This window comes from Hemicordylus capensis, chromosome 1, assembly GCF_027244095.1.
Source record: "Hemicordylus capensis ecotype Gifberg chromosome 1, rHemCap1.1.pri, whole genome shotgun sequence".
NCBI classification, from domain to species: Eukaryota; Metazoa; Chordata; class Lepidosauria; order Squamata; family Cordylidae; genus Hemicordylus; species Hemicordylus capensis.
In genome coordinates this window covers 89320773-89345255 of record NC_069657.1, presented here as the reverse complement: position 1 = coordinate 89345255, position 24483 = coordinate 89320773, and the positions used below count along the sequence as shown (strand labels likewise).

Sequence of the window (24483 nt, the reverse complement as noted above, 5' to 3'; positions counted from 1 at the left end):
CATGCAGGCTTCAGTGTGTTTGGCCTGCATAGGGAGCTCTGCGAGCACCAGCAGGCCCGAGCTGCTCTACTCCTCTACCACCAAGACTCAAGAGGGCAGTAGCCACGACTCCAGATGCAATCCGAGCCACCGGAATTGGTTGGTAAGTTTTAAAAAAAAACGTAGAAAGGGAGTGCTCACTGAAGGAACTGAAGTGCCTGCCCGTGGAGGAGGAATCTGGGCACTCCAGCCCCATCAAGCACCCACACCTGGAAGAGGTGTGCCGCCACCACCCCTGATCCTTTCTCTGGTGTGGCAGAGCCCTTCGGTTATCTCGCCCTCACCAAGGGACCCATCACACCGGCCACCATTACAATCACCTATGGAGGAGGAGAAGGCACGTACCTGAATGCCCGCAAGCCACTGGCTGATGGTTTTGCTGTTGGCACAGGAGACAATCCGGAGATCCCGGACAGTGAGGAGGATGTCCCACAGGACCCTACAAGGAACACTGGCTGGTGATACTTTTTCTTCCCGTGCGGGGCTGGGGACTGATCCCAATAAGACATCCCTCCCCCAGCTACGCCTCATTCTCCTGCAGGCCCATCCCTGCCTACTAATGCCAAGTGTTGGGCTATGCTGCTGAATGGCAGGAATGGATAAAGCTCCTGATCCAACAGTCAGTGCAGGAGAGCTATAAGGCACCTAAGGCATAAGAGTAGGAAAAGAGAGCGCAGTACCTCTTCCTTGTCATCTTCCCCATCACCAGAACATAGAAAAAAGTGTTGAATGCCTGTTATAAAAAAGACCAAGAGGAGGGGTTTCTCCCCACCCCCACCCCTGTCACTCTTCACACTTGTCTGGGAGGGAATTCCCTGACATACCTGAGGACCCACATGCTTCTGGTGCCTGCCCGGACTCCATATCAGCTATATCTGAGGAGGGAGAGATTTTGGATGAGGCTTCAGCTGTTTCAGCCAATCAGTGCCTCTTTCTTCAGGGGGATTTCCAAGCGCTTCGGACATTTTGATGCTGGGATTGAAAGATTCTAGGACTGAACCTCAGGAAATCCAATCTAAGGGCTCTCTGGTTTCTACCAACAGCAAAACTTCCCAAGGTGAAGGTTCCCATGCCTGAGGGTTTTATGAAACTCTTAAACAGGAATGGGACAGACCTGCTCTCAGTAAGAGACCTAATGCTGTGGCCAATAAATTGTATAACTTCTCTGATGTGGTTTTTAAATTTACTGGGGTACCCCTCACTGATGCACCAATGGCAGCCCTTCTCATTGGGGAAGTGGTCCTGAATGATGGGGATTCTGTTGGTTGGTAATCCAACCTTACCATTGTACCACGTGGGGGCTAAGCTTTTGGAGGATGAGGCGTTTAAGGACATTTTAGTTGAGACAAGAGAAAAGCTCTCCCCTCCTCTTTTAAAAGGGAAGATAAACAACAATAATTTATATACTGCTTTTCTACAAAAGTTTCCAGAGTTTTATTATTTATAATTTATAAATATTATTTCTATAATATAAATATTATTATTTATAAATAATATTATTTCTATAATATAAATATAAATATATTAATAGATAATATTTATTATTTATAAATATTATTATTTATGATATATTATTTCCACAGAGAAATAATAAATAAATAAGATGGCTCCCTGTCCCCAAAGGGCTCACAGTCTAAAAAGAAACATAAGATAGACACCAGCAACAGGCACTGGAGGTACTGTGCTGGGGGTGGCTAGGGCCAGTTACTCTCCCCCTGCTAAATAAACAGAATCATCATGTTCAAAATGTGCCTCTTTGCCAAGTTAGCAGGGGAGGATAGTTAGCAAGATAACTATCTTTGCCAAGTTAGCAGGATAAAAGGTTGTAAGTAAACTACGTAAGTTTAGTCACTCTTATAGAGCATTCAGGCCATCTTTTCAACCCCAGCCCAGAACTGGCTTTCCATCACAGGCTAAGGTGCCCAGGCAGCAATCCTAACAATCAGCCACTAAAGGTGGAAGGCCTTATTATGGACTATTATGCACACCTGGGAATCTTCAACATTATACCAAAGGGTCATCTCTAATTTCTGAAGGATACAAAATAGAACTTTAGACACCCATGGGAAACATTTCTACCCACCCTGAGTTCTCACAACTATCTCAGATATGTGGGCTTTCTCCAGGCCATCCAACATCTACTTCAAATAGAGGCCATAGAGATTGTGCCAGACGCCCAAAGGGGGAAGGGGGTGTACTCCCTACTCTTCACTGTTCCAAAAAAAGATGGGTCTCTTTGGGCAGTTTTAGGCATGTTCGTAAACCAGTTTGTTGTAAAAAGAAGGTTCAGGATGGAGATCTTAAAATCAATAGCAGAGGTGCTTCAGAGCCAGGATTACCTGGCTTCAATAGATCTGAAGGAAGCGTATGTAGATATTCCTATCCACCCAGGCAGCAGGCACCTTCTCCAGTTCACCTACCAAAACCACCATTTCTAATACAGGTCCTTGCTCTTAGAACTATCATCTGCACCAAGAGTTTTTACCAAGGTACTGATACCACTGGTGGCTCACCTCTGTCTCCAAGGGACTCAGGAAGTGTGTCAGAGCCAATCATTGGACCTTCTGTGCCTAGCTTAATTGCTGGGCCTGATGGTTTCAGCCACAGTTCCATGGGCCAGTTTCCACCTCAGAACCTTACAGTGGACCCTGCTCCCTCAGCAGACAGACATGTCCTTCAGGTGTCAATTGTTGGTTACCATCAAAGCCCCACGACATCACTCCCTTCATTGGTGAATTCTTCCATTGAATTTGTCCAGGAGCAAGCAATATCTAGAGCTCAACTACATCAGGGTGATGACGTGAGCCTGGCCAGTTGTGGGGTGAATTGTCGGGCCCTTGTACAAAGGGCAAGTGGACCATGGCCAAACAACGCCACAGTATGTTTGGCTGGAACCAAGGCCAGTGTATCGGGACTTACTTGCATTTCAGAACATTGTCAGGGGTTCTCATGTAATGATCCACACAGACAAGTTGACCACAAAAGTTCATATAAATCATCAGGAAGGGACAAGATTCGGGTCCCTGCACCGTCAAGCCTCGGAGCTGCTCCTGTGGGCAGAACCTCACCTGAAATCGATAGTGGTGCATCACATCAGTGGGACTACCAACGTTCAGGCGGATTGGCTGAGTTACCCGGAAGTCCACCTGGAGGAATGTAACCTCTGCCCAGAGGTATTCCATTGGATGATACAGCATCTGAGATGGCCGGCAGTGGATCTGTTCACCTCACCTGCAAACGCGAAACTGCCAAGGTTCTTCTCTCGCTTCCCTGGGCGGTAGGGAGAGGTGTCTGTGCCATGGCCTACTTTGCTGCTATGTTTTTCCTCCAGTGCTGCTGCTCACCAAATGCCTAGAGAGATTGCGGAGGACTAGGGCAGAGCTGATCTTGATTGCTCCCTATTGGCCCAGGAGGCCTTTGTTCCTGGACTTTATGGACACGACAGTTGAGAGGCCGTTGATCCTCCCGCAGACCTTCTGTCTTGGGGCCCAATATTCCGCCCAGACCCAGCGTAGCTAAAGTTGACCACCTGGAGGTGGAAAGGGATGGCCTGCGTCGTCAGGGTCTGTTTCCTGAAGTCATCACCACCATTCTGGCTTCTTGTAAACCCTTAACTAATCGGACATATCAGGACTTTTTTTAAATGAGCACTTCGCCACTCCTTGAAAGTGCATCATTGTAAATCCTCCAAGAAGGCATTTCCTGGGTCTGAAGGCCAACATTTTGTAGTGGCAAGCCTCCGGCTTCACTCAGATGCTGTTTCCCTAGGAACCAAGAGGTTCCTGTGGCACTCATTGCTACAAAGGTTCCTTAAGGGTGTGGCACATCTGTCTCCACCAGTGTGCCACAGGTTCTCCATGTGAGACTTACACACAGTGCTCAGGGTTCTTCACCAGTCTCCATTTGAACCCCTGAGGGAGGCTTCACTAAGAGTCCTGTCATAAGGTTGCATTCCTTGTTGCTGTGACATCAGCCAACAGGGTTTAAGGACCACATGTGCATGTTCTCGAAGGACGCAGTCCAACTCGTGCCTGACCCTTTGTTCATCTCAAAGGTGAATTCCACTTTTCATAGTTCTGAGAATATCTATTTGCTGTCCTTCTGTCCTCACCCAAGCCACTCAATGGAAAAGCAGTGGCACAAGCTGGATGTTCAGCAGGCTCTGCGTATCTATATTTCATGTTTAGCAGCTCTCTGCAAGTCTGATTTGCTGTTTGACTCCTTCCAGCCGTCTAGTACTAGCAAAGGAGTGTCTGCAGCTACAATCGGTCACTGGGTCAAGGTGTGCATCTTCTTGGTGTATGAACTACAGCAGCTACCACCCCCATCAACCGTCATGGCACACGCCACAAGTTCGGCAGCTGCTTCAGCTGCGTTTACACCAACGCACCTATAGCTGAGATTTGTAAGGCTGCCACGTGGAAGTCAACCTCTGTGTTTGCCAGGCATTATAAGTTGGGCATTGTTGCATCTGATAGGGCGGCCTTTGGCCGTAGGGTCCTTCAGCAGGTGCTTCCACAGCAGTAGAACTGGAAATTCTGCTTCTCATCCAGGTTGTGAGCTGTGGTATTAACCACGAAAGGTGACCACCTGTACCAGCAGAGGAAGGAACATTGGTACTCACCATGAAAGTTTCTTCTTGACTGCTGTAATGGAGGTCACCCTTGTCTGCCCGTGGCTTCTCCTGCTGGGTTGCCCTTAGGGGTACAGCACTACTCTGAACTGTTGTTTCCTATCTGCTATTTTTTTCTCATGTTGATGTTGATTACTGTTTATCTTCTGTGTACGTTGCTGTCTTTTGCTTCAGGCTGTTCAATGGATGTGGATGGAACCACCCATAGGGGCCTCAAAGGTTCTCCTCATTTACATATTCCTGTCTTCTGGAGCATATGGGTGGGGGATAACTCATGATGAGTGGCTTCTGTTAACACCAGCAAGAAGAAACCTTTACAGTGAGTACCAACATTCCTTTTTGTTCACCTTTTAGGAGTATATTAAATTTCTGCTAAGAGTTCAGAAGTACTACCATCTATAGAAGCAAGTATCTGTTTAATAATTCAAGGTGTTCTACCTTCCACTTTAAAAAGAAAATGATTTTAGAGTAGTTAGAAATGCTATTGATTTTAATGTGGGGGAAAGTACGAACTTGGTTAAATTTTTATGACCTCCATATAGGCCAATTATTATTGACATACAGTGAAATAAGATGCAAAAACACTCTCCTGTCTGGTCCCAATATTAGCAAATAAGTGTATCAAGAGTACAAATTACTTTACTGGTTACTAGAAATGTATTTCAGGCTAATCATGGTATAAAGAAAATTACACAGGGCATTTTATCAAATATGTGTAATATGTTGATGCTGTGCAGCATTAGGATGACCTACAGAAGGCAATGGGAGAAAAAATTACAGATCAGTATTCCTGCTGCTGACTGGGTCTGCAATGTCAATAAATGTAGCAATTAAGAAAAACACCTATGAAATGTCTGTAGTACTACACAGCTGCCACAATTTAAAAAAATGTGCAGTGCAACCTAACATAAATTTTGGAAATGTAATACTAAGAATGTTGGTTTTCTATATATTTGGCACTGCAGAACTATAAAGGAATATGGGGACTATTTCTTTCTTAAATTTTAAGAGAGAGAAAATATGAACATGTACACCAGAGGTAGTACTGACTAAATGATTTGTAAAATTTATTTATTTTACAACTTTTATATACTGCTTTTCTGCCAGTTCTCTTAAGGCTGTTTGCAGTTTATAATAATGGCATACAATCTAATAGCCATGATTTGAAAGGGATAGGGAAGAAGGATTAATTCAAGTTCCGATTCTTATATAACTTCTCATAATTGCTAGAATGACGATACAGCTTCAAAGAAACATCAGATATTGATCAGTCATTTTGTAGTTCTAGCCATTAACACTTGCAGAACCACCTTTTGGTTCCAAGTTCCCTCCCTGGCAACTCCAAGGTAGGGCTGAGAGAGGTTCCTGTCTGCAACCTTGGAGAAGCCGCTGCCAGCCTGTGAAGACAATACTGAGCTAGATAGACCAATGGGCTGACTCAGTATATAGCAGCTTCCTATGTTCCTATGACATCCAGACTAAACTACCCTTTATTTATTTATCATATTTTTATACTGCCTGATATGTTCATCTCTAGGTGGTGTACAAAATTTAAAATCTTTAAAAGTTACAAATTAAAATCATAAGCAGCCCCATTGAAATTAATGTGACAATTTTGTCATTACTAACTTGTCCCATTAATTTCAATGGGACTACTCATGAGTAACTTTGGATGTCGGCTGTTGTGTTTCGTTTCTTGGTCGCCTTAGCCCATGATGAAGTATTGGGAATTGGCTTTCTTATAGACAAATGCTTTGCGTACAGTTACTTTTGCCAATGTATGGCTCTTGCTCATGATCACTTAAAACATTTTAGACTTTTGAAGCTGTAGCATCTAGTGGAAGAAGAAAATACTTCAGATGAGTGGCCTTTAATGTGGGTAACCTTTTTGTATGTGTTTAATTTCAGGCAAGGGATCCCTTATGGCTGGTGCTCAATGAAGCTGGCCTTTACTGGCGTGCATTTGGAAATGGCACCTTTGCTTTCACTTGCTTACGAAAAGCATTGAGCTTGACCCCACATGAATTCCAGGATATCCCTTTAGTCAATCTAGCAAACCTTTTGATTCGTTATGGCCTTCACCTAGATGCCAGCAAGCTTCTACGAAAAGCTTTAGCCATCAATAGCTCTGAGGTGAGATGTTTACCAAGAGAAGTCAATGTCTTACTTCAATTAATTGTCTCTTATGACATTTCAGTGTGAGACACAGTAGTAATAGTGGTTTGTTATATTTGAATATTTTGATACTATTTTGAATATCTTGATACTGGATTAGACCAGGAAATGAATATCGGGAAGAAGAAAAGCTTAATTTAATTCTAAGTAAACATGGAAACTCGTGTGCTCATCTTCTATTAAGAATTCTGATACAAATTAGTTGACTTCAGATAACCATAGAGGTGATGGCAGTATCCAAAAGGAGGACCACTTGTGTATCATGAAGCTGAAGTTCCTGCACCACTGCTATTCTGTTTCTGTGTAGTGGCACAGTGATGTGTGCCTCACTCTAAAACTCCCAAGAATAATTAGCTCCCCATATATATATATATATGAAGCTTCCCAGGGTGAGATAAAGCAGACATCAGCCAGTACTTGGTCACCTGAATAGCCTTAACTTCCTGTTGTATACCTGATATCGGCACATTGTTTATCTAAATGGATGTGTGGTACAATAATGGCACTTATAAAGAGATGCCACTGCAAGCTATTTACCAAGATTGAAAAGGAGGGTCCTTGTGTTGAAGAGTACTGTCCCTGATATTTTTTTCCCCCTCAAAAGCTAACAATCTGATGGAAGGACCTTTTAGGAAAAACAGGCAGGAGGAGATGAGAGATTGTGACATACTTTACAAGTCCATTATCCACTTGACCTCATCTTCTCTACTTGTAACATGGCAAAAATACCTATTCTCAAAGTGCCATTGGGTATGTTAAAGGTATAAAAGGCTTTTAAAGGTTGGGAGGAAGATATTTTGTACTCTCCTTACCTTCTGTATAGCCAACTCCACATCTATGCTTAAAATTAATTATATGAACTAGGGTCAATCTTGCATTAAGTCTATACATCTTATAAATAACTCATACTAATTGATATAAAGGACTAAATAAAAATGCTTTATTTCATATTTCCCTTGCTCTTCCCTAACATGAAAATGAATGCCTATTTTCCAGGGCAAAAATGCAGTCTTGAAGTACAAATGTTTGGGGTTAAAAGGTGTTCTCAGAACAATGGCATAAAGTAATAGCATTTTTTCTGTTTAGACAGTTCCATGTCATACAGTCTCTTTTCTGCAGCCTGGTTGTGTGTGTGTATGTGTGTCTGTCTGTCTGTCTTCGCTTTTTGGTGTTAATATTGGTTCAACTTGATTCAGTTAAGTTTTCCATGCCTCTTGATTGTTTATTATAGTTGAGTATAAGTGCAATCTATACATCTTATAAATAAACAGAGCATTGGTTCATTTACCGTGAGGGCTTTTTCTTGCTGCTGGAGCCGATCTCTGATTAGGTTATCCTTCCCACGTGCTCCCAGGCAGGACTAATGAAAAAGTGTTACTAGCCTTAAGAGCCCGGGATGGATAACCCCGCCCAGTTCTTTTAGGCCAAATGTGCAAGTAGCACTGAACATAATCACTATAAAAACACTTGATAGATAGATTAGATATGAAATAGTGGGAAATTTTAACAGACATCACAGAAATAATAATTTATACCCTTTAGTACCTCTTGGTTTCCCATGTAGTAGGCCAGGACACCACCTGGGAGGGCTGAGATGTCCTCTGCTCCAGCAGCAAGAAGAAGCTTTCACAGTAAGTGAACCAATGCTCCATTCTTCTGCCTGGAGCAGAGGACATCTCTGACTGGGACATACTACAGCTCTGGCCATAACACTCTCTGGGAGGGAGTATCCTTGCCTACTCCGGGGGAAGAACCTGTTGAAGCACCCTGCGACCAAATGCAGCCTGAGAGGTGGCATATAAGTCAGTCTTGTAGTGCTTTGTAAATGTTGATGGCACCTTCCAAGTAGCCACCCTACATTTCATCTACAGGTGCATTCGATGAAAAAGCAGCAGATCTGGCTGCTGCTCTGGTAGAGTGTGCCAGAATATGTTCTGAGGATTGAAGATGCAGTGATTCATAGACTAGGGAAATGCAAGCACGTATCCATCTGGTAATGGTAGGTGCTGATGCTTGATTTCCCATGGAAGCAGGTAGGAAACTAACAAAAAGTGCTTTCCTCCTTCTGAGGTCCTCTGTACGTCTCAAATACATCTTGTGACATCTGCGTACATCCAATTTGTGCCACTCTCGGTTTTTTGGATGTACTGGTCTAGGACAGAACGAGGGTAATATGACGTCCTGTGAGTGATGGTAAGCCAAGGACACCGTTGGTCTGATGAAGGGATTCGGTATAAGTTGGACCGAGTCCGCCGAAAAAATACAGAGGATTTTGTGTGTTGACAAAGCATGTAATTCTGATATCTTACGTGCAGAAGTTATTTCTATCAAAACGGCAGTCTTGTATGATAAGAGTTTTAGAGGTATGGTCCTTATTGGTTCAAAAGGTGCACTCTGAAGCTCTCGGAGAACAGTGTGTAAATTCCAAGATGGAAAACGCTGGACCACCATGGGTGACAGTAAGGTTACACCCCTCAGGAACCTTTTAATATGAGGATGGTTCATTATCTTGCTTTTGGAAATCTCTGCTATAATTCCTGTCAGTGATGCAGCCTGACTCTTCAGCGTGTTCGCCTTGAGCTCTTTGTCCAGTCCTTCTTGGAGAAATGCTAGGAGATCTTTAATGGTTGCTGCACCACGAGGTATGGAGTGCCTGGCTGACCATCGTAGAAAAGCTCTCCATGTGTACTGATATATACGTTTGGTGGAATCTCTTGTGGAGGCCAACATTGTTGTGAGTACACTGTTCGAGTATCCAAATTTACTTAATATTCCACACTCAGTCTCCAGGCGGCTAGCTGTAACCAGCCTGGATCGTGATGTTCAACTGGACCTTGATGAAGTAAATCTGCTGACACCGGCAGAAACCATGGTTGCTGTGTGGCTATGTGGTACAATTCTGGAAACCATGGCCTCTTGGGCCAGTATGAAGCTACCAGGATGACCTGTTCTCTGAGTTGATGAACTCTGCAAACGAATTGTGTCAGGAGTGGTGTTGGTGGGAACGCGTAGAGGAGCTCCGAGGGCCACTCTGCTGACAGCACGTCCACTTCCTCCGCTTGTAGACATGGGAAGCAGGTGAAGAATCTGGGCAGCTGTGTGTTGAGCGTCGACACAAACTAGTTGACCTGCGTTATTCTGAATCGTTGTGCGATCTTCTGGAAGATCCTCTTGTTGCATGCCCATTCGCCTGGTAAGAGCTGTTGTCGACAGCCAGTCCAGAACCAAGTTGAGGTCCCCCTGGACATGGTGAGCCATTATTGATGCGAAATGATTTTCCGCCCAAGACATGATCAGCGCTGCTTCCGCTTGGAATGGTCTCAACCTGGTTCCTCCTTGCCTGTTTATGTGGGCCTTGTCAATCATGTTGTCTGTTCTGACTAACACATGTCTGTTGAATATCATGTCCTAGAATGCCAATAATGCCAGACGGCTGGCCCGCAGCTCTAACCAATTGATGCGGTATAAAACCGCTGTTGTGGACCAACATCCCTGGGCTGCTCTGCATAGACAATGCGCCCCCCAGCCGTTGACCTTGCTGGCGTCGGTCATGATGATGACTCAAGGTAGATCAAGGAATTCCTTTCCTTGGCAAATATTGGCATCTATCAACCACCACTGTAGCGACTCCAGAATCTGTTGTGAAACCAATAGAGTTATATTGATATTTTTGGCTATCGGGTTCCTGAATTTTAGAAGGAACCACGTGGGATCTGGCCCAAGGTACGGAGTCCAGAGTGGCCACCATTAAGCCGAGGAGTCGTGTTAAGGATAGCAACTTGGCCTCTCGAGCCCAAAGTACCTCTGCTACTTTTTATAATTTGCACCCGCTCTTCTGGCACTATAGTCTGTCTCTGTGGGTATCTATCTGCACCCCGAGGTGTAAGATTTTGTATGATGGTATCAGATCGCTCTTCTCCTTGTTTACGAGGAACCCGTGCTGTTCTAAGGTATGTAGAGCTAGCCGAAGGTCTACTGATGCTTCAAGCAAGGATGGGAATCTTAGAAGTAGATCGTCTAGGAAATAAAAAATATGTATTCCCTGAAGCCTCAGGTGCACGTTCAGAGGTGCCAGCACCTTGGTAAATATTTGTGGGGCTCAGGACATTCTGAAGGGAAGGGCCTTGTACTGATAATGTACCCTGCAGTTTTTGAAGCGCAGTAGGTGTCGACTGTTAGGGTGTATTGGAACATGCAAATATGCGTCCTTTAGATCTATGGAAGCTAATAGTTCTAGGTGTTGCAAGGCCTCCATTATGGACCGAAGGGATTCCATGCAAAACCTGCGCTTTGGAACCCACTGGTTTAGGAATTTTAAATCCAATACTGCCCTGAGTGATTTGACCTTTTTTGGAACAGTGAATATGACTGAATAAATTCCCTGACCCTTTTGATAGGTAGGCACCAGTTCTATAGCACTTATGTCCATCAGATGTTGTATTGTGTTTAGTAAGTCTATGTGTTTGATAGGCCAATGTGACCTTGGTATCAGTATAAATCTGCTGGGACGGCTGGTTGTCAGTTCTATAGTGTATCCTGTCACAATTGTTGTTAGGACCCACTGATCTGTTGTAGTTTCCTGCATTTTTGTAGGAAGGTTTCCTCCCAAACCCCCTAAGGGTAAGTCATTGTTGCTTTTGTGGTTTGGGCTGGTTTAAGAAACCCTGTCTATTCTGATTGTATGTTCTAGCCCCTCATTGTCTGTTCCATTGGGGGTGTTGGTATCTAGAATCTCTGTCTGAAAGGAGGGGCAGAAAGATCGAAAGGGCTGGTATTGAAATTGAAAAGACTCCTGGGAGGAGGACATTCCTGCCAACATGGTGCTGGAGGTAGAGGATGGCCTTACGTTTGTCTTTTGACTCCACCAGTACCTCCTTGAGAGCTTCTTCTCCAAAAAGCTTAACCCCATCATAGGGTACTGCAGCCAGGTTTGACCTAGATGCTACATCCACTGACCAGTGCTTCAGCCATAAGTTACGCCATCCTATAGCTGTAGCTGTAGAAGCCCTAGAAGAAAACCTTATAGCATCTAGAGTTGCATCTGAGACAAATGCCTGAGCTTTTTGTATTTTAATGAGCTGATGTCTTAAACTATATATGTCCAATGGAGGATCCTGAATCAGATCGTCTGACCACACCACAGAGGCACGGGACAACATGGATGCAGCTGCTGAGGTCCTAATTGATAGAGATGATGCCTCATTTGCCCTTCTAAAAGAGGAGGCATCTATTTTTTTAATCATATCTTTAAGTGCTGATTCACCATCCCTGGGCAAAAGTGCCCCATTTAACAGGACGACCACTGGTGCATCCATAGGGGACACCTTGAACATATCTATTGCCTCTTGTTGAAAAGAATAATACTTATTGGCCACTGCTACAGATTTTCAGTTAGAGGTAGCCAGCAGCCATTCCTGCTTTACCATGTCAGCGAAGAGCTCTGGTAAGGGAAAAAGCAATTCTTTGTTCTTTTGCTTGGGAAACACAAGTGTTCCCTTAGTGGGTAGAACCGATTCAGTAGGAGTTGAGGGTTGAAGCCCCTATGTATTAACAGCCCTGGTTACAAGGGGTGCAAAATCCTCCTGAGAGAATAAACGTTGTGATAATGTGGATGCAGGGTTTTCCTGGTCATCCAAACACTCCCCCTCTTCCTTGTCCAGTGTGTCCCATCCTGTATCCCCAGGTGGTGTCTCCATAGGAAGATTACTCTTATCAGGTACTATTCCTTGAATTATAATGGTAGGATCGCTTGCGCCTCTATCAGGAGGTGTGGGGAGCGGAGGCAATGGGTTACTAGGTATAGGTTTGGGAGATTCTCCACCAGACCCTTCAGATGAACGCACACACACCACTTCCATATTGGTAATAATTTGTTGAGGGGATTGGTCATGTCTATCCACACTAGTGTGCTTTCTTTTGCTTTTTGCCTTTTTGGGTGCCTCAGACTCCTCAGCGGAGGGGGAGGAGGGGGAAGGTCCCCCTCTTCCTGCCCTTTTCCACTTTTTGCATAATTCCCTTTAAGGATAATGCTAAAGTTTTAATCCAGTTTTGCCATTTAGTGGGCATTTCCTGGGGAAGGCTGCTACTCTGCAAGGTTTGGGAGCTATTTGGAGAAGCTACCTGGTTGGCTGCGACAAGGAGGGATCTCACCAGTGCTGCAGTCGCTTCTCTCAGTCCCGATGAAGCATCCTCCCTACGGTGTCCGGTTCTTGCTCCCTGGCAGTCTGTGGCTCATTTCATCGAAGAAGTGTGACTTTGGTTAGCAGCGGTTCCCGACATTCCCACCAAAACTGCCGTGCCACCATTTGCAGTGCCGCGTGCACTCAAGGCGGCAGTGGCGCACATTTGCTCCCTCAAGCTTGGCAGTGGTGGGAACGAGGCTGAAGCCTGGCCCACGCTGACCAGCTCCACTCCTTCCTGAGCTCTGGTTGAGCTCCGCGTCACACGGGTTAGAAGTGAATTACATGGTTCGGCGTCCTTCCCTGCAATCAGAAAGGGACCCAATCAGGCATCCCCCATATCTGTTTGGCCGTGTGGCACGACCATTAATGGCAGCGCCATAGCAAGCGACGATCCCGGGGCCCTAGTTGAGAGTGGGAAGCCTGCTCTGTTTCTTCCCCTCAGAACTAGTATATGTCTAATAAAATAAAATAAATAATAACCTGATGGCGCTCCATTTGATTGATTGATTGATTGAACTTTTATACCGCCCCACACACGTGTCTCCGGGCAGTTCACAATCAGAAAACATTTAAAACACACATAAAACCACATAAAAACAATTAAAAATGAACAATTTAAAAATCAATCATGGAATTAAAACCTATGCATTATTAATTAGCTGAAAAGGCCTGAGTAAAAAGATGGGTTTTTAAATATTTTTTAAAAATTGTCAGAGATGAGGAGGATCGTATCTCAATAGAGAGCGCATTCCATCGTCCCGGGACAGCAACCAAGAAGGCCCGTCTCTGTGTGGCCACCAGACAAACTGGCGGCAACTGGAGACGGACTTCCAAAGATGATCGCAATGGACAGTGAGGCTCAATGAAGAAGACGTTCTCTCAAATACCCAGGGCCTAAGCCGTTTAGGGCTTTATAAGTTATAACTAGCACTTTGTATTTTGCCCGGAAACCTATAGCAGCCAGTGTAAGTCCATCAGCAGAGGTGTAACGTGGTCTCTCCGAGATGACCCAGAGACCAACCTGGCTGTCGCATTCTGAACCAACTGAAGTTTCCGGACTACGTACAAAGGCAGCCCCACGTAAATCGCTTTAAAGAAGTCAAGTCTGGAGGTTACCAACAAATGTACCACTGTTTTGAGGTCATTGATCTCAAAAAACAGGCGCAGCTGGCGTATCAGCCGGAGCTGATAGAAAGCCCCTCTGGCCACCGCCTCAACCTGAGAAACCAAGGAGAGGTGTGAATCCAGAAGTACTCCCAGACTGCGAACCTGTTCCTTTTGGGGAAGTGTGACCCCATCTAGAACAAGTAGATCGAAATCGTCTCTGGAGTTCTGACCCCGCACAATAAGTACCTCCATCTTACCTGGATTCAGCTTCAGTTTATTCTCCCTCATCCAGCCCATTACTGCTTCCAGGCAGGCATTTAGGGAGGATATGCCAGCTCCTGAAGAAGTTGACATGGAGAAGTAGATCTGGGTGTCATCAGCGTACTGGTAACACCCAGCTCCAAATCCCCTGATGATATTTCCCAGCGGTTTCATGTAGATGCTAAAAAGCATTGGAGAAAGTACGGAGCCTTGAGAGACACCGTACTTAAACTCAGATTTTGAAGAGCAACAATCTCCAGTCGACACCATCTGGAATCTGTCCAAGAGATGCGGGGAAAAGGATTGGAAGGAGAAGTTTTAAGAGAAGATCAGATAAGCTTGTTTGTTTGTTTGTTTGTTTGTTTGTTTTTTAACAGCGGTTAGAGAGGAGAGGATTAGAGGCAGGAGAGATGGAGACAGATATAGTGGCGATAAAAACAAGAAAAATAATGAGGATTAAAATATTTACAAAGTAGTTCTATTGAGCTCTGTCTAGGAGCGCAGCAGGACTAAAAGAACTGAGTGGGGTTATCCATCCTGGGCTCTTAAGGCTAGTAACACTTTTTCATTAATCCTGCCTAGGAGCACATGGGAAGGATAACCCAATCAGAGATGTCCTCAGCTGCAGGCAGCAGAGAATAAAACGTTCAGAGGGGCAACAGACTAAATGAGGAGTGATACTGCACATTTTGTTTCCCCTGTGCGTTGAGCATCTCAGATACCATATCTGTGGGTTGTATTTAAAGGAAGAATTATATTAATGCAGGTGTGTATTAGTATAGGGTATTTGAGGTTTTTAAAAAAATAAAACTTAAACCAGAACTCCCCAAAGAGATTAGGGTAGAGGGAGATTTCCTTTAAACAGGAGACTACACAATAGGCTTTCTATACCTGTTCCCAGTACTGTCTATTTTAAAGTACTTTTGAGCTATTGTCTGCATCTGTTTTGAGAAGATAAATAGCTGAATATGTGACAAGATAACAAGTAAAATTCTGGCCTGTGCTGACGCAAATGTGCTTTTCTCCTTTTAGCCTCTGACTTTCTTGAGCTTAGGAAATGCCTATTTGGCTCTAAAGAATGTCAGCAGGTCATTGCAGGCTTTCAGGAGTGCCCTGGATATTACTACAAAGTGTCTGGAGTGTGAGAGGAGCCTGAAGCTGATCCGCTGTCTGCAGTTTTATCCCTTTCTCTACAACATCACATCTTCCACCTGCAATGGTAAGCAGCTGCTGAAAAAGTCCCCAAAATAATAACCTGTCTCTGTGAGGCTTCCTGCAGAAATTGGACTTCTCTCACTCTCTCTTCCCCCACCCCCTCTCTCTGATAATCTGATTTATTTCTCTACACTGTTTGTCCTAACAGAAAGGGAGCAATATTTTCGCTTTAGATTTAAAAGTCTAGAATAAAGCTCTCTTCCCCTTTATCCCTTAGCTAATCTCCTTATAATATCTGTATGCAACTTTTTCTAACTAGAGATCACTGGAATAGTTTCAGATCACTCTATCCAGAGCATTGCCTGCTACAAGCTATTGGAATGTTCTTATTTTTCTCTCCCATGTTATTCATAAAATATCAAAAGCACAGGACGTGGAGGAAGGGTTTTTCTTTACTCAAGAATAAGTGTTATGTTAAACTCATCCCCCACCCCAATTTCTCTTAATATAACTCATGTTTAGAAACTATATATGGATTAGTTTCAAATCCACACTATATTAAAAGCAGAATTCTGTTGTTCGAAATCTGCAGTGAATACTTGAAAAATTTTATGTCCCTTTTTTTAACGAGAGCTTGAACAAATTTCTTCAGAGGTAACTTTTAAAGCTGTGATGCAGTGTGTGTGTTTGTGTGTGTGTGTGTGTGTGTGTGTGTTAATAGAAATTGACTGAAAAACGGACAAAAATCGGGCAGAAGTGGTAATTTTAAAAATTAACATTTAAAATTGCCAGAGATGGGGGTGGAGGCGGCCACAGCAGTGGGATTGGGTCATTAGTGGCGCATTTTACCTTCTAAAAATCACTGCAGATGGTAAAAGAGGTGGCCACAACAGCAGGGATTGCAGAGGAGGCAGTGGTGCATTTTTCCTTTTAAAATGGCCGCGGAGGCATATGCAGCAGCGGGGATCACAGCAGGCTCCCACCATTTGCAGCAATTTTAGAAGGTAAAATGTGCTGCCACCAACCCAGTCCCCGCTGCTGTGGCTGCCTCCTGTCTCCTCACCTCCCTCTAACCCAAGCCCTTTACTTGTAATGAGGAATCCTTGCCAGATTCCCCTTTACAAGTATGGCTGTGGCCGACCCCCCCAACACGCGGATATGTGAGCCTTTTTTCCCCCCTTCACGTTTGTCAAGGTCGGGTGCCTATTCCCCGACTGCAGATACGCGAAATTGCAAATGCTGAAACCGCGGATAACGAGGTTTGCCTGTACTTCATAACAATATTTGTCAAGGGGTGAAAACAGTTGCATGTCTGCTGCATGTTCAAGTACACAGCTCAAATGTGGAATCTGGAATTTGGCTTCCAGAGAATCTCAGCTTTTAGCAAGTTTCATTGTGGAGAGAGGCCTGAAGCTCTGTGGAAAGGTTTTGGCAAAACCTTAGATGATGACAGAGTTGAACAAAACTTCCAGCAGGAGGGTAGCGGCCTGCAGCACTCAGCTGCTTATTTTCTCCTATGACTTGTAGTGCTCTTTCCCTCATTCCATTCTCCTCTGAAACCCAATCTCCATTCATCACCTTTCTTGCTTTCTACTACTACAAACTTTGTCAAAACACTTTCAAATTATTATCCTAGACCAGGGGTGGGGAACCTTGGCCCTCCAGCTGTTGTTGAACTGCAACTCCCATCATCCCCAGCCACAATTGTGGGAGTTGTAGTTCAAAAACAACTGGAGGGCCAAGGTTCTCCACCCCTGTCCTAGACGCTGAAGTGACACAAGAAATGTGTGTAAGCTTCCGTAATTGTTGCCAAATCTCTTCCTGGGGATGTTGCTTACCAATATTCACCATTTACAGTGAGGGAAATAAGTATTTGATCCCCTGCTGATTTTGTCCGTTTGCCCTCTGACACAGAAATGACCAGGCTATAATTGGAATGGTAGGTTTATTGTAGCTGTGAGAAACAGAATAACAACAAACAAACCCTCAAAAGCCCAGTGCCCAAAAGTCAGCGATGGATTTGCATTGTAGTGAGGGAAAAAGAGTATTCAATCCCTTCACAAAAGATGTCTTAGTACTTGGTGGCAAAACCCTTGTTGGCAATCACAGAGGTCAGACGTTTCTTGTAGTTGGCCACCAGGTTTGCACACAACCCAGGAGGGACGTTGTCCTACTCCTCTTTGCAGATCCTCTCCAAGTCAGAAAGGTTTCGAGGCTGATGTTTGGCAACCCGAACCTTCAGCTCCCTCCACAGATTTTCTGTGGGATTAAGGTCTGGAGACTGGCTGGGCCACTCCAGGACCTTCATGTGCTTCTTCTTGAGCCACTCCTTTGTTGCCTTGGCTGTGTGTTTTGGCTCATTGTCATGCTGGAATACCCATCCACGACCCATTCTCAATGCCCTGGCTGAGGGAAGGAGGTGCTCACCCAAGATCTGACGGTACATGGTCCCATCCATCGTCCGTTCGATGCGGTGAAGGTGTCCTGTCCCCTTAGCAGAAAAACACCCCCAAAGCATAATGTGTCCACCTCCATGTTTGACGGTGGGGATGGTGTTCTTGGGCTCATAGGCAGCATTCCTCCTCCTCCACACACGGCGAGTTGAGTTGACGCCAAAGAGCTCGATTTTGGTCTCATCTGACCACAACACTTTTGCCCAGTTCTCCTCTGGATCATTCAGATGTGCATTGGCAAACTGCAGACAGGCCTGTACATGTGCTGCCTTGAGCAGGGGGACCTTGCGGGCACTGCAAGATTTCAGTCCTTCACGGCGTAGTGTGTTACCAATTGTTTTCTTGGTGACTATGGTTCCAGCTGCCCTGAGATCATTGACAAGTTCCCCCCGTGTAGTTCTGGGCTGCTTTGTCACCGTTCTCATGATCATTGCAACTCCATGAGGTGAGATCTTGCATGGAGCCCCAGACTGAGGGAGATTTGACAGTTGTTTTGTGTTTCTTCCATTTGCGAGTTATCGTGCCAACTGTAGTCACCTTCTCACCAAGCTGCTTGGCGATAGTCTTGTAGCCCAGTCCAGCCTTGTGCAGGTCTACAACCTTGTCCCTGACATCCTTCGATAGCTCTTTGGTCTTGGGCATGGTGGTGAGTTTGGAAGCTGAGTGATTGCTTGCTTCTATGGACAGGTGTCTTTTATACAGGTACTGTAACAAGCTGGGATTAAGAGCACTCCCTTACAGAGGGTGTTCCTCATCTCAGCTCGTTACCTGCATATAGTGAAAAGACACCTGGGAGCCTGAAATCTTGCTGGTTGATAGGGGATCAAATACTTATTTCCCTCACTACAATGCAAATCCATTGCTGACTTTTGGGCACTGGGCTTTTGAGGGTTTGTTTGTTGTTGTTCTGTCTCTCACAGCTACAATAAACCTACCATTCCAATTATAGCCTGGTCATTTCTGTGTCAGAGGGCAAACGGACAAAATCAGCAGGGGATCAAATACTTATTTCCCTCAGTGTACTGTTCTTGTACTATTTGTTTGTATCTCTCTTCTGAGGTTCACATATGGTGTTATTTCCTCACATTTCTGTGCTCCTGGGTAGTCTGGAAGTCTAAATGCAGAACCATCTATTTGGAAAATAGAATATCAAGTAAAGAACTTTGATTTCTGCAGCTGAGATTCTCATGGATGCTGGACTGAGTGTGTGTGTGTGTGTGTGTGTTTTTGTTTTGTTTTTTCATGCTGCATTTTAAATATCTTTATACCCTAACCACTCTAACCTTCAGTTATACTCTCAGACAAAAGAATATAAAACAAGACCATTAATAGAGTATGGGTTTTGAGAATTGCGTCATTATTCTAAGTTGTTAGCTCTTTTGTCTTGCATTGCTCTTTATGGGAGGGAAGTGGAAAGTCTGCCCAGATTCGTCATAGTAATGATGCTTCTAATGTAGGCATAGCCATTTCGGCACTAGTTTGGGGACCTATTTAATTCTACATGTCCTCTCTATTCAAGACTTGTCAGAGAGCAAATAGATAAAACACGGATTTACTATTGGAAACTTCCATATTTACATTGTTCCCTCTGTTGCTCTTCATATGCTGTGTTCCTTTCTTTTATAGACTACAAAGGTGGGCAACACTTCAGGTCATCTTGTCCAACCCCTGCTAATGTGAGAACTTTAGAACTTTGAACATGAGAAATGGTGTGGACTTTTCTTTGTTTTCTTTTTAGAATGTGAAATAAACATTCTAATAAATCCAACTTCTGATATTGATGGCTTTTTTGTGGGATTTTTTAAAAAAAACACACAATGGAAAGGGAAGGAAGGGAGCACTAGGAATCAGCCAATGTGTCTAATGCTCACCATTCTGTTTCTTCTTTTCAGTGGGCTCAAAAGAAAATTTTATAGGAATCAAGAAAGTCAAACCTTCAAATACATTTGAGCATATCTCAAGTACAGAGAATAGTACCTAGAACTGAGCATATACATCCTTTTAGTAGCAATGAAGATCATTGGGAGGGTCATGGGCATCTGCAGAAAATTTTCCAGGGGCTGGGGGTGGCAAAGTAGGCACATGCAAATGTATGCACATGGCTCCATATTAATCTGGCCATGCCTCCGGGTGGGTGTGGCAACTGCCCCATTACGCCTACTGTGGACACTCTGGGGAGTGATAACCTCTTCTCATCTCTTTATATGATTTCTAGCTCTCTGTGACTACATCTTCTGATATTCCTCCATTATTTAGAATGAAGTGCCTGGTTCATAGTGGGCACTTGCCTTTACACATGAGCAGCCTAAGCTATTCTTCACCACACACATGCTCATCACTAGACTATACATGGATACAGGACTGCTTTGGACAATACCACCCCCAGCACAAATGATCAGGAAGGTGCATCCCTTAATCATGTGGGAAGACCCAAGTACTGGAGCACTTACATAGGTGCTTTCCCTTCCACAAAATATAGACACATCTGCAGAGGACATCACAATGGATGCACTCTTGGTGCATCCCCTTCCTGATTGCGTAGGCCAGAATGGTATCATCCATAGTCAGCAACAGTGGGCAACCATTGCTGTGATGGCAGAACTATTTCCCACCATTAAAGTCATGAGAATTGCTGCTGGCTGTCTCTGTGTATAGCCCAATTCAGTGACTTATTTCTTTGGGAGTGTGACCCAGGGATGGTTTGGGTTGTTCACATGTAGGAGAAAACCTAAGTGAAGTGGCCCTGAGTTTTTTCCTGACATGCAGAAATCAGATTATTCATTCATTCATTCATTCGATTTCTATACCACCCTTCCAAAAATGGCTCAGGGCGGTTTACATAGAGAAATAATAAATAAATAAGATAAGATGGCTCCCTGTGCCCAAAGGGCTCAGTCTAAAAAGAAAGATAAGATAGACACCCGCAACAGTCACTGGAAGTACTGTGCCTGCGGGTGGATAGGGCCAGTTACTCTCCCCCGCTAAATAAAGAGAATCACCACGTTAAAAGGTGCCTCTTTGCCAAGTTAGCAGTCAGCAGACTTATCTCGCTTTGCATGTAATGCGTCTGTCTCATATATCAGTTTCACCTTTTAATTTGCATTACTGAAATTAATGGACTTTTGCACGATATTCTAATTTTCCGAGTTTCACCTGTACACCCAAACAGTTGTATGCAGGAATGCTTCTATTTCCCTCTGAACTTCAACCCTTGGGGATGTATTTGGGGGGGGCACAGACACTTGCAGAGGGAAAGGGGGATTGCTGAAATTCACCCTCCCCTCTTTGCCTGCATGGCAGTGTTCCTTGTATACAACTTTTGGTTTGCATTTAGGCCAAAGTTTGGGGTTTCTTTGTAATTCACACATTATTGGGTGTAACTTCTATTTAGTGGGAAGTTGTTACTTTATGGAAGATTAAGTCTTTGATCAATCTTGATCACAAGTAGATGAAGGTCCCATAATATACACAACCAAACAACAAGTGTAACTGAACATCACCATCATTGTAGTAGCTGGTGGTGATGCACCATTGAGGCAGATAGGATTGACTGCATTTATAATTGCCATCTGCTTGGCTAACTCTTCATTCAGCATGGATCAATCTTTGCAGTGACCATAGTACAGAAATGTGGGTTCCCTGTCTTTCCAGAACCTAGCAAGATAAGCAACTTCCATCTCTGTGTTATGGTCAGTTGATCAGAATGTGTTGTCATCCATCCCTATTATTTTGATTTTTCATTATAAGAACAGAGAAGATAGGAAGGGGGCTGTAGTGCCCACAGGTAATGCTCCTCCCCTGATCTAACAATATAGAACAGCTGGTGAGCATTAATCTGAGTCTCATACTTATATAGAGAATTGTATACAAAATAAAGGGTTATGGACATATTCTAATTAGGGCTATAATTTCACAATGGTATTTACCAGCTGTAAAATATCTATCTGTACATGAGGCTCATATCAGCAACCAGATATCCCAAAGACATACCACTTTTCCTTCTTGCTCATTCTCTGACTTGCTTCCAACTTCTAGAAAATTATACAAAAATTCAAAGATCAAGAAGAGCACATTGTACATCAAAACATGTGGGCTCAGTTCAGACATTCCAACAAACTGTGATCTGTTGGATCAGAAATGATCCTGTGCACACCCTTCTCTCATCTTCCGTCCTCCTCCTCCTCCTTATGTGTCCAGCTACATGCAGAGCTTCCTAGTTTCTGAAGCCATAGTATCCTGCGACATCTAAACTGGAAAAGTGTAGTTTAAGCTACCCCAGCAAACCAGGATGCCAAACCATGGTGACTTCTTGCATTACTTAAGCCACAGTTTCCTCACCTGGATGTCCTGGGTAACTGATTAAATAAACCAAAAATATTTGCATTTAACTGTGCACGCAAGGGGATCTGTCCTACAAATTATCGTTTGCTAGATTGTCTGAACTGAGCATTAATGTTTTACTAAAGTTAACAGTTGCTTAGGCTGAATCAGTGTGTCTGCCCTCAGAAAGTAATTTCCAACCACTAGGCATCTGCCTTGTTTGCTATCACTGAGCACCTGTTTCCAGATTAATGCAAGCGTCCAGTGTTCCACCGCAGGTTTTGAGCCAGTTGTTGTTTGGAATAGATCCATGATGATTGCCATGGAAATGAAGCCTCGTATAAGCTTTGAAGAAATGACTTTAGCACTTAAGCTCTTCTCACTGGTTGACTTTTTGTATTTTCCTCACTTCCTTGTGGTGCTGTGGCAGCCTCTTCTTTAGGTTTTGTGTTCAAGCATTCAGCACAGCACAGGTTCTTGTCTTCTCTGTCACTCTTGTTCTAGTCCATATACCATGCTTTTTCTTGGGATCATGGTCCATATGTCTGGTGCATCTCATGGCATAAGATTCCACATTTGTATTCAGAAGTACACATTTCTTCTCTATGTTTTTTTTTTAAATAAAGCTTAGGATATCAGTATATGCTTTCATTTCATGTACTTTACTTAAGTACTATATCAGGGAAACTTGCACATTGTGGACTAGGGATGTGCACAAACCTGTTCAGTGGTCTAGACACAGATTGCCAAACACGTCTGGAACCACCGCATTTGAACTGGTTCAAACGCAAGGGGTGGGGGGTTCTTTAAGGCGCGGAGAGGGTGTTCTTACCTCCCTGCTGTGCTGTCCCCTCTGATGCTGGATTAATAATCACTGGCACGAGGCAGCTGTATTGCCTCTTGCTGCCTCGGTCAGCATAACACCAACTAGATGTGGTGTTAGCACCAACCAAGTGGCTGCCACTTCCAGTGTTACACTGACCAGGGCAGCAAGACGGAACCAGCTGGCCTGCACCAGCTATTTTTAATGCAGCGCCAGAGGGGGAAGTGCAGAGGAGGAGGTAAGAACACCCTCCCTGGTACCTCCCTGGTTCTGTGCATACCCCTAGAGTGGACCAGTGTTAGAATTAGAAACAGGTGAACTATGCCTTAAAATGCTGATTATCCAGCTTTACTGGTTTTTAGAATACTGTAGAGTTCCTTCTCTTGAAGTAGGTCACTAATTGAAGACAGAATCAATGTGCACATAAGGGCTTCTGAGAACCTTGCAAACATAAATAATAAAAGTTGGATTTTCCCTAGTGTTGAATATTTTGAAGGAATTCTAATTTACAATCCTACATTTTCTAGTTTAGACAAGGAGAGTCTAAAAATCTAGAGTCTTTAGAAAATCTAAGTCACAAGCCCTGCATTTTTATCCTTCAAACTTGTGTAAAATGGGCATCCAGGAAATCTAGTATGCCAACCCCTTTTGGTCAAGTAGTAACCATGATCACATAATCTCACTTAGGTCCAAAGATCAGAATGACTTAACATTGAGGGCTGATCAGGTGTATGATTGTCCTCATGAATAGCATTTCTATGTAGAGAAAAGTATGTAAGCCACATCTTCATGACAAGTGCACACGTGCCTATCCCCCCGCCCCCTGGGGCTTGCTTAGGAAGCCACAGTTAGCAGTAGGCTCCCCGAATCTGTATGTTACTGCACTGACAGGAAATAAACTAGGTGTGTGTACAATCAACATGAGCTGTGTGCTTTTTTGTATATGGAAGCACTATCTTGGTAGGCAGAAATCTGCATTTGAAGCAGCCCAAAGCACGTTTAGGAAGGTGACTTCATGACATCTGTGGCTCATAGATGTTACGTATATCTGGTAAATATTTTAGCAGAGTGCCAGTAGGTTTGTGAAGCTTTCCCCATATTTCATGTAGGAAAAATAGCTATCTTTGTCTACTAGCTAACATCCTAACAAGGCAAGCCTGTAAGTAGGCTTTAGAAAGATGCATTGGGAGCCCAAGTGCAATTCCCCCCAGTCCTCCTGCGTGCATACTGTTGCATCACAGAGCTAAGCACTGCTCATGCTCTGGGAGCTCTCTGAAGGATCAAAAATTCCTTGCTGAAGGTCAGTGACATCTTTCTGGTCTTGCAGAGCACAAG

The 24483-nt window shown here is 44.0% G+C and overlaps 1 protein-coding gene across 1 annotated transcript in view; it reads left to right on the top strand.

Moving 5' to 3' along the window:
• TTC17 (tetratricopeptide repeat domain 17) overlaps positions 1-24483 on the top strand; it is a 120033-nt gene that overhangs the window by 53367 nt on the left and 42183 nt on the right. Inside the window, exons 15-16 of the mRNA XM_053259906.1 lie at positions 6581-6805; positions 15430-15616. Of these exons, the coding sequence (XP_053115881.1) occupies positions 6581-6805; positions 15430-15616 (412 nt within the window). The remainder of the gene's footprint in view (positions 1-6580; positions 6806-15429; positions 15617-24483) is intronic.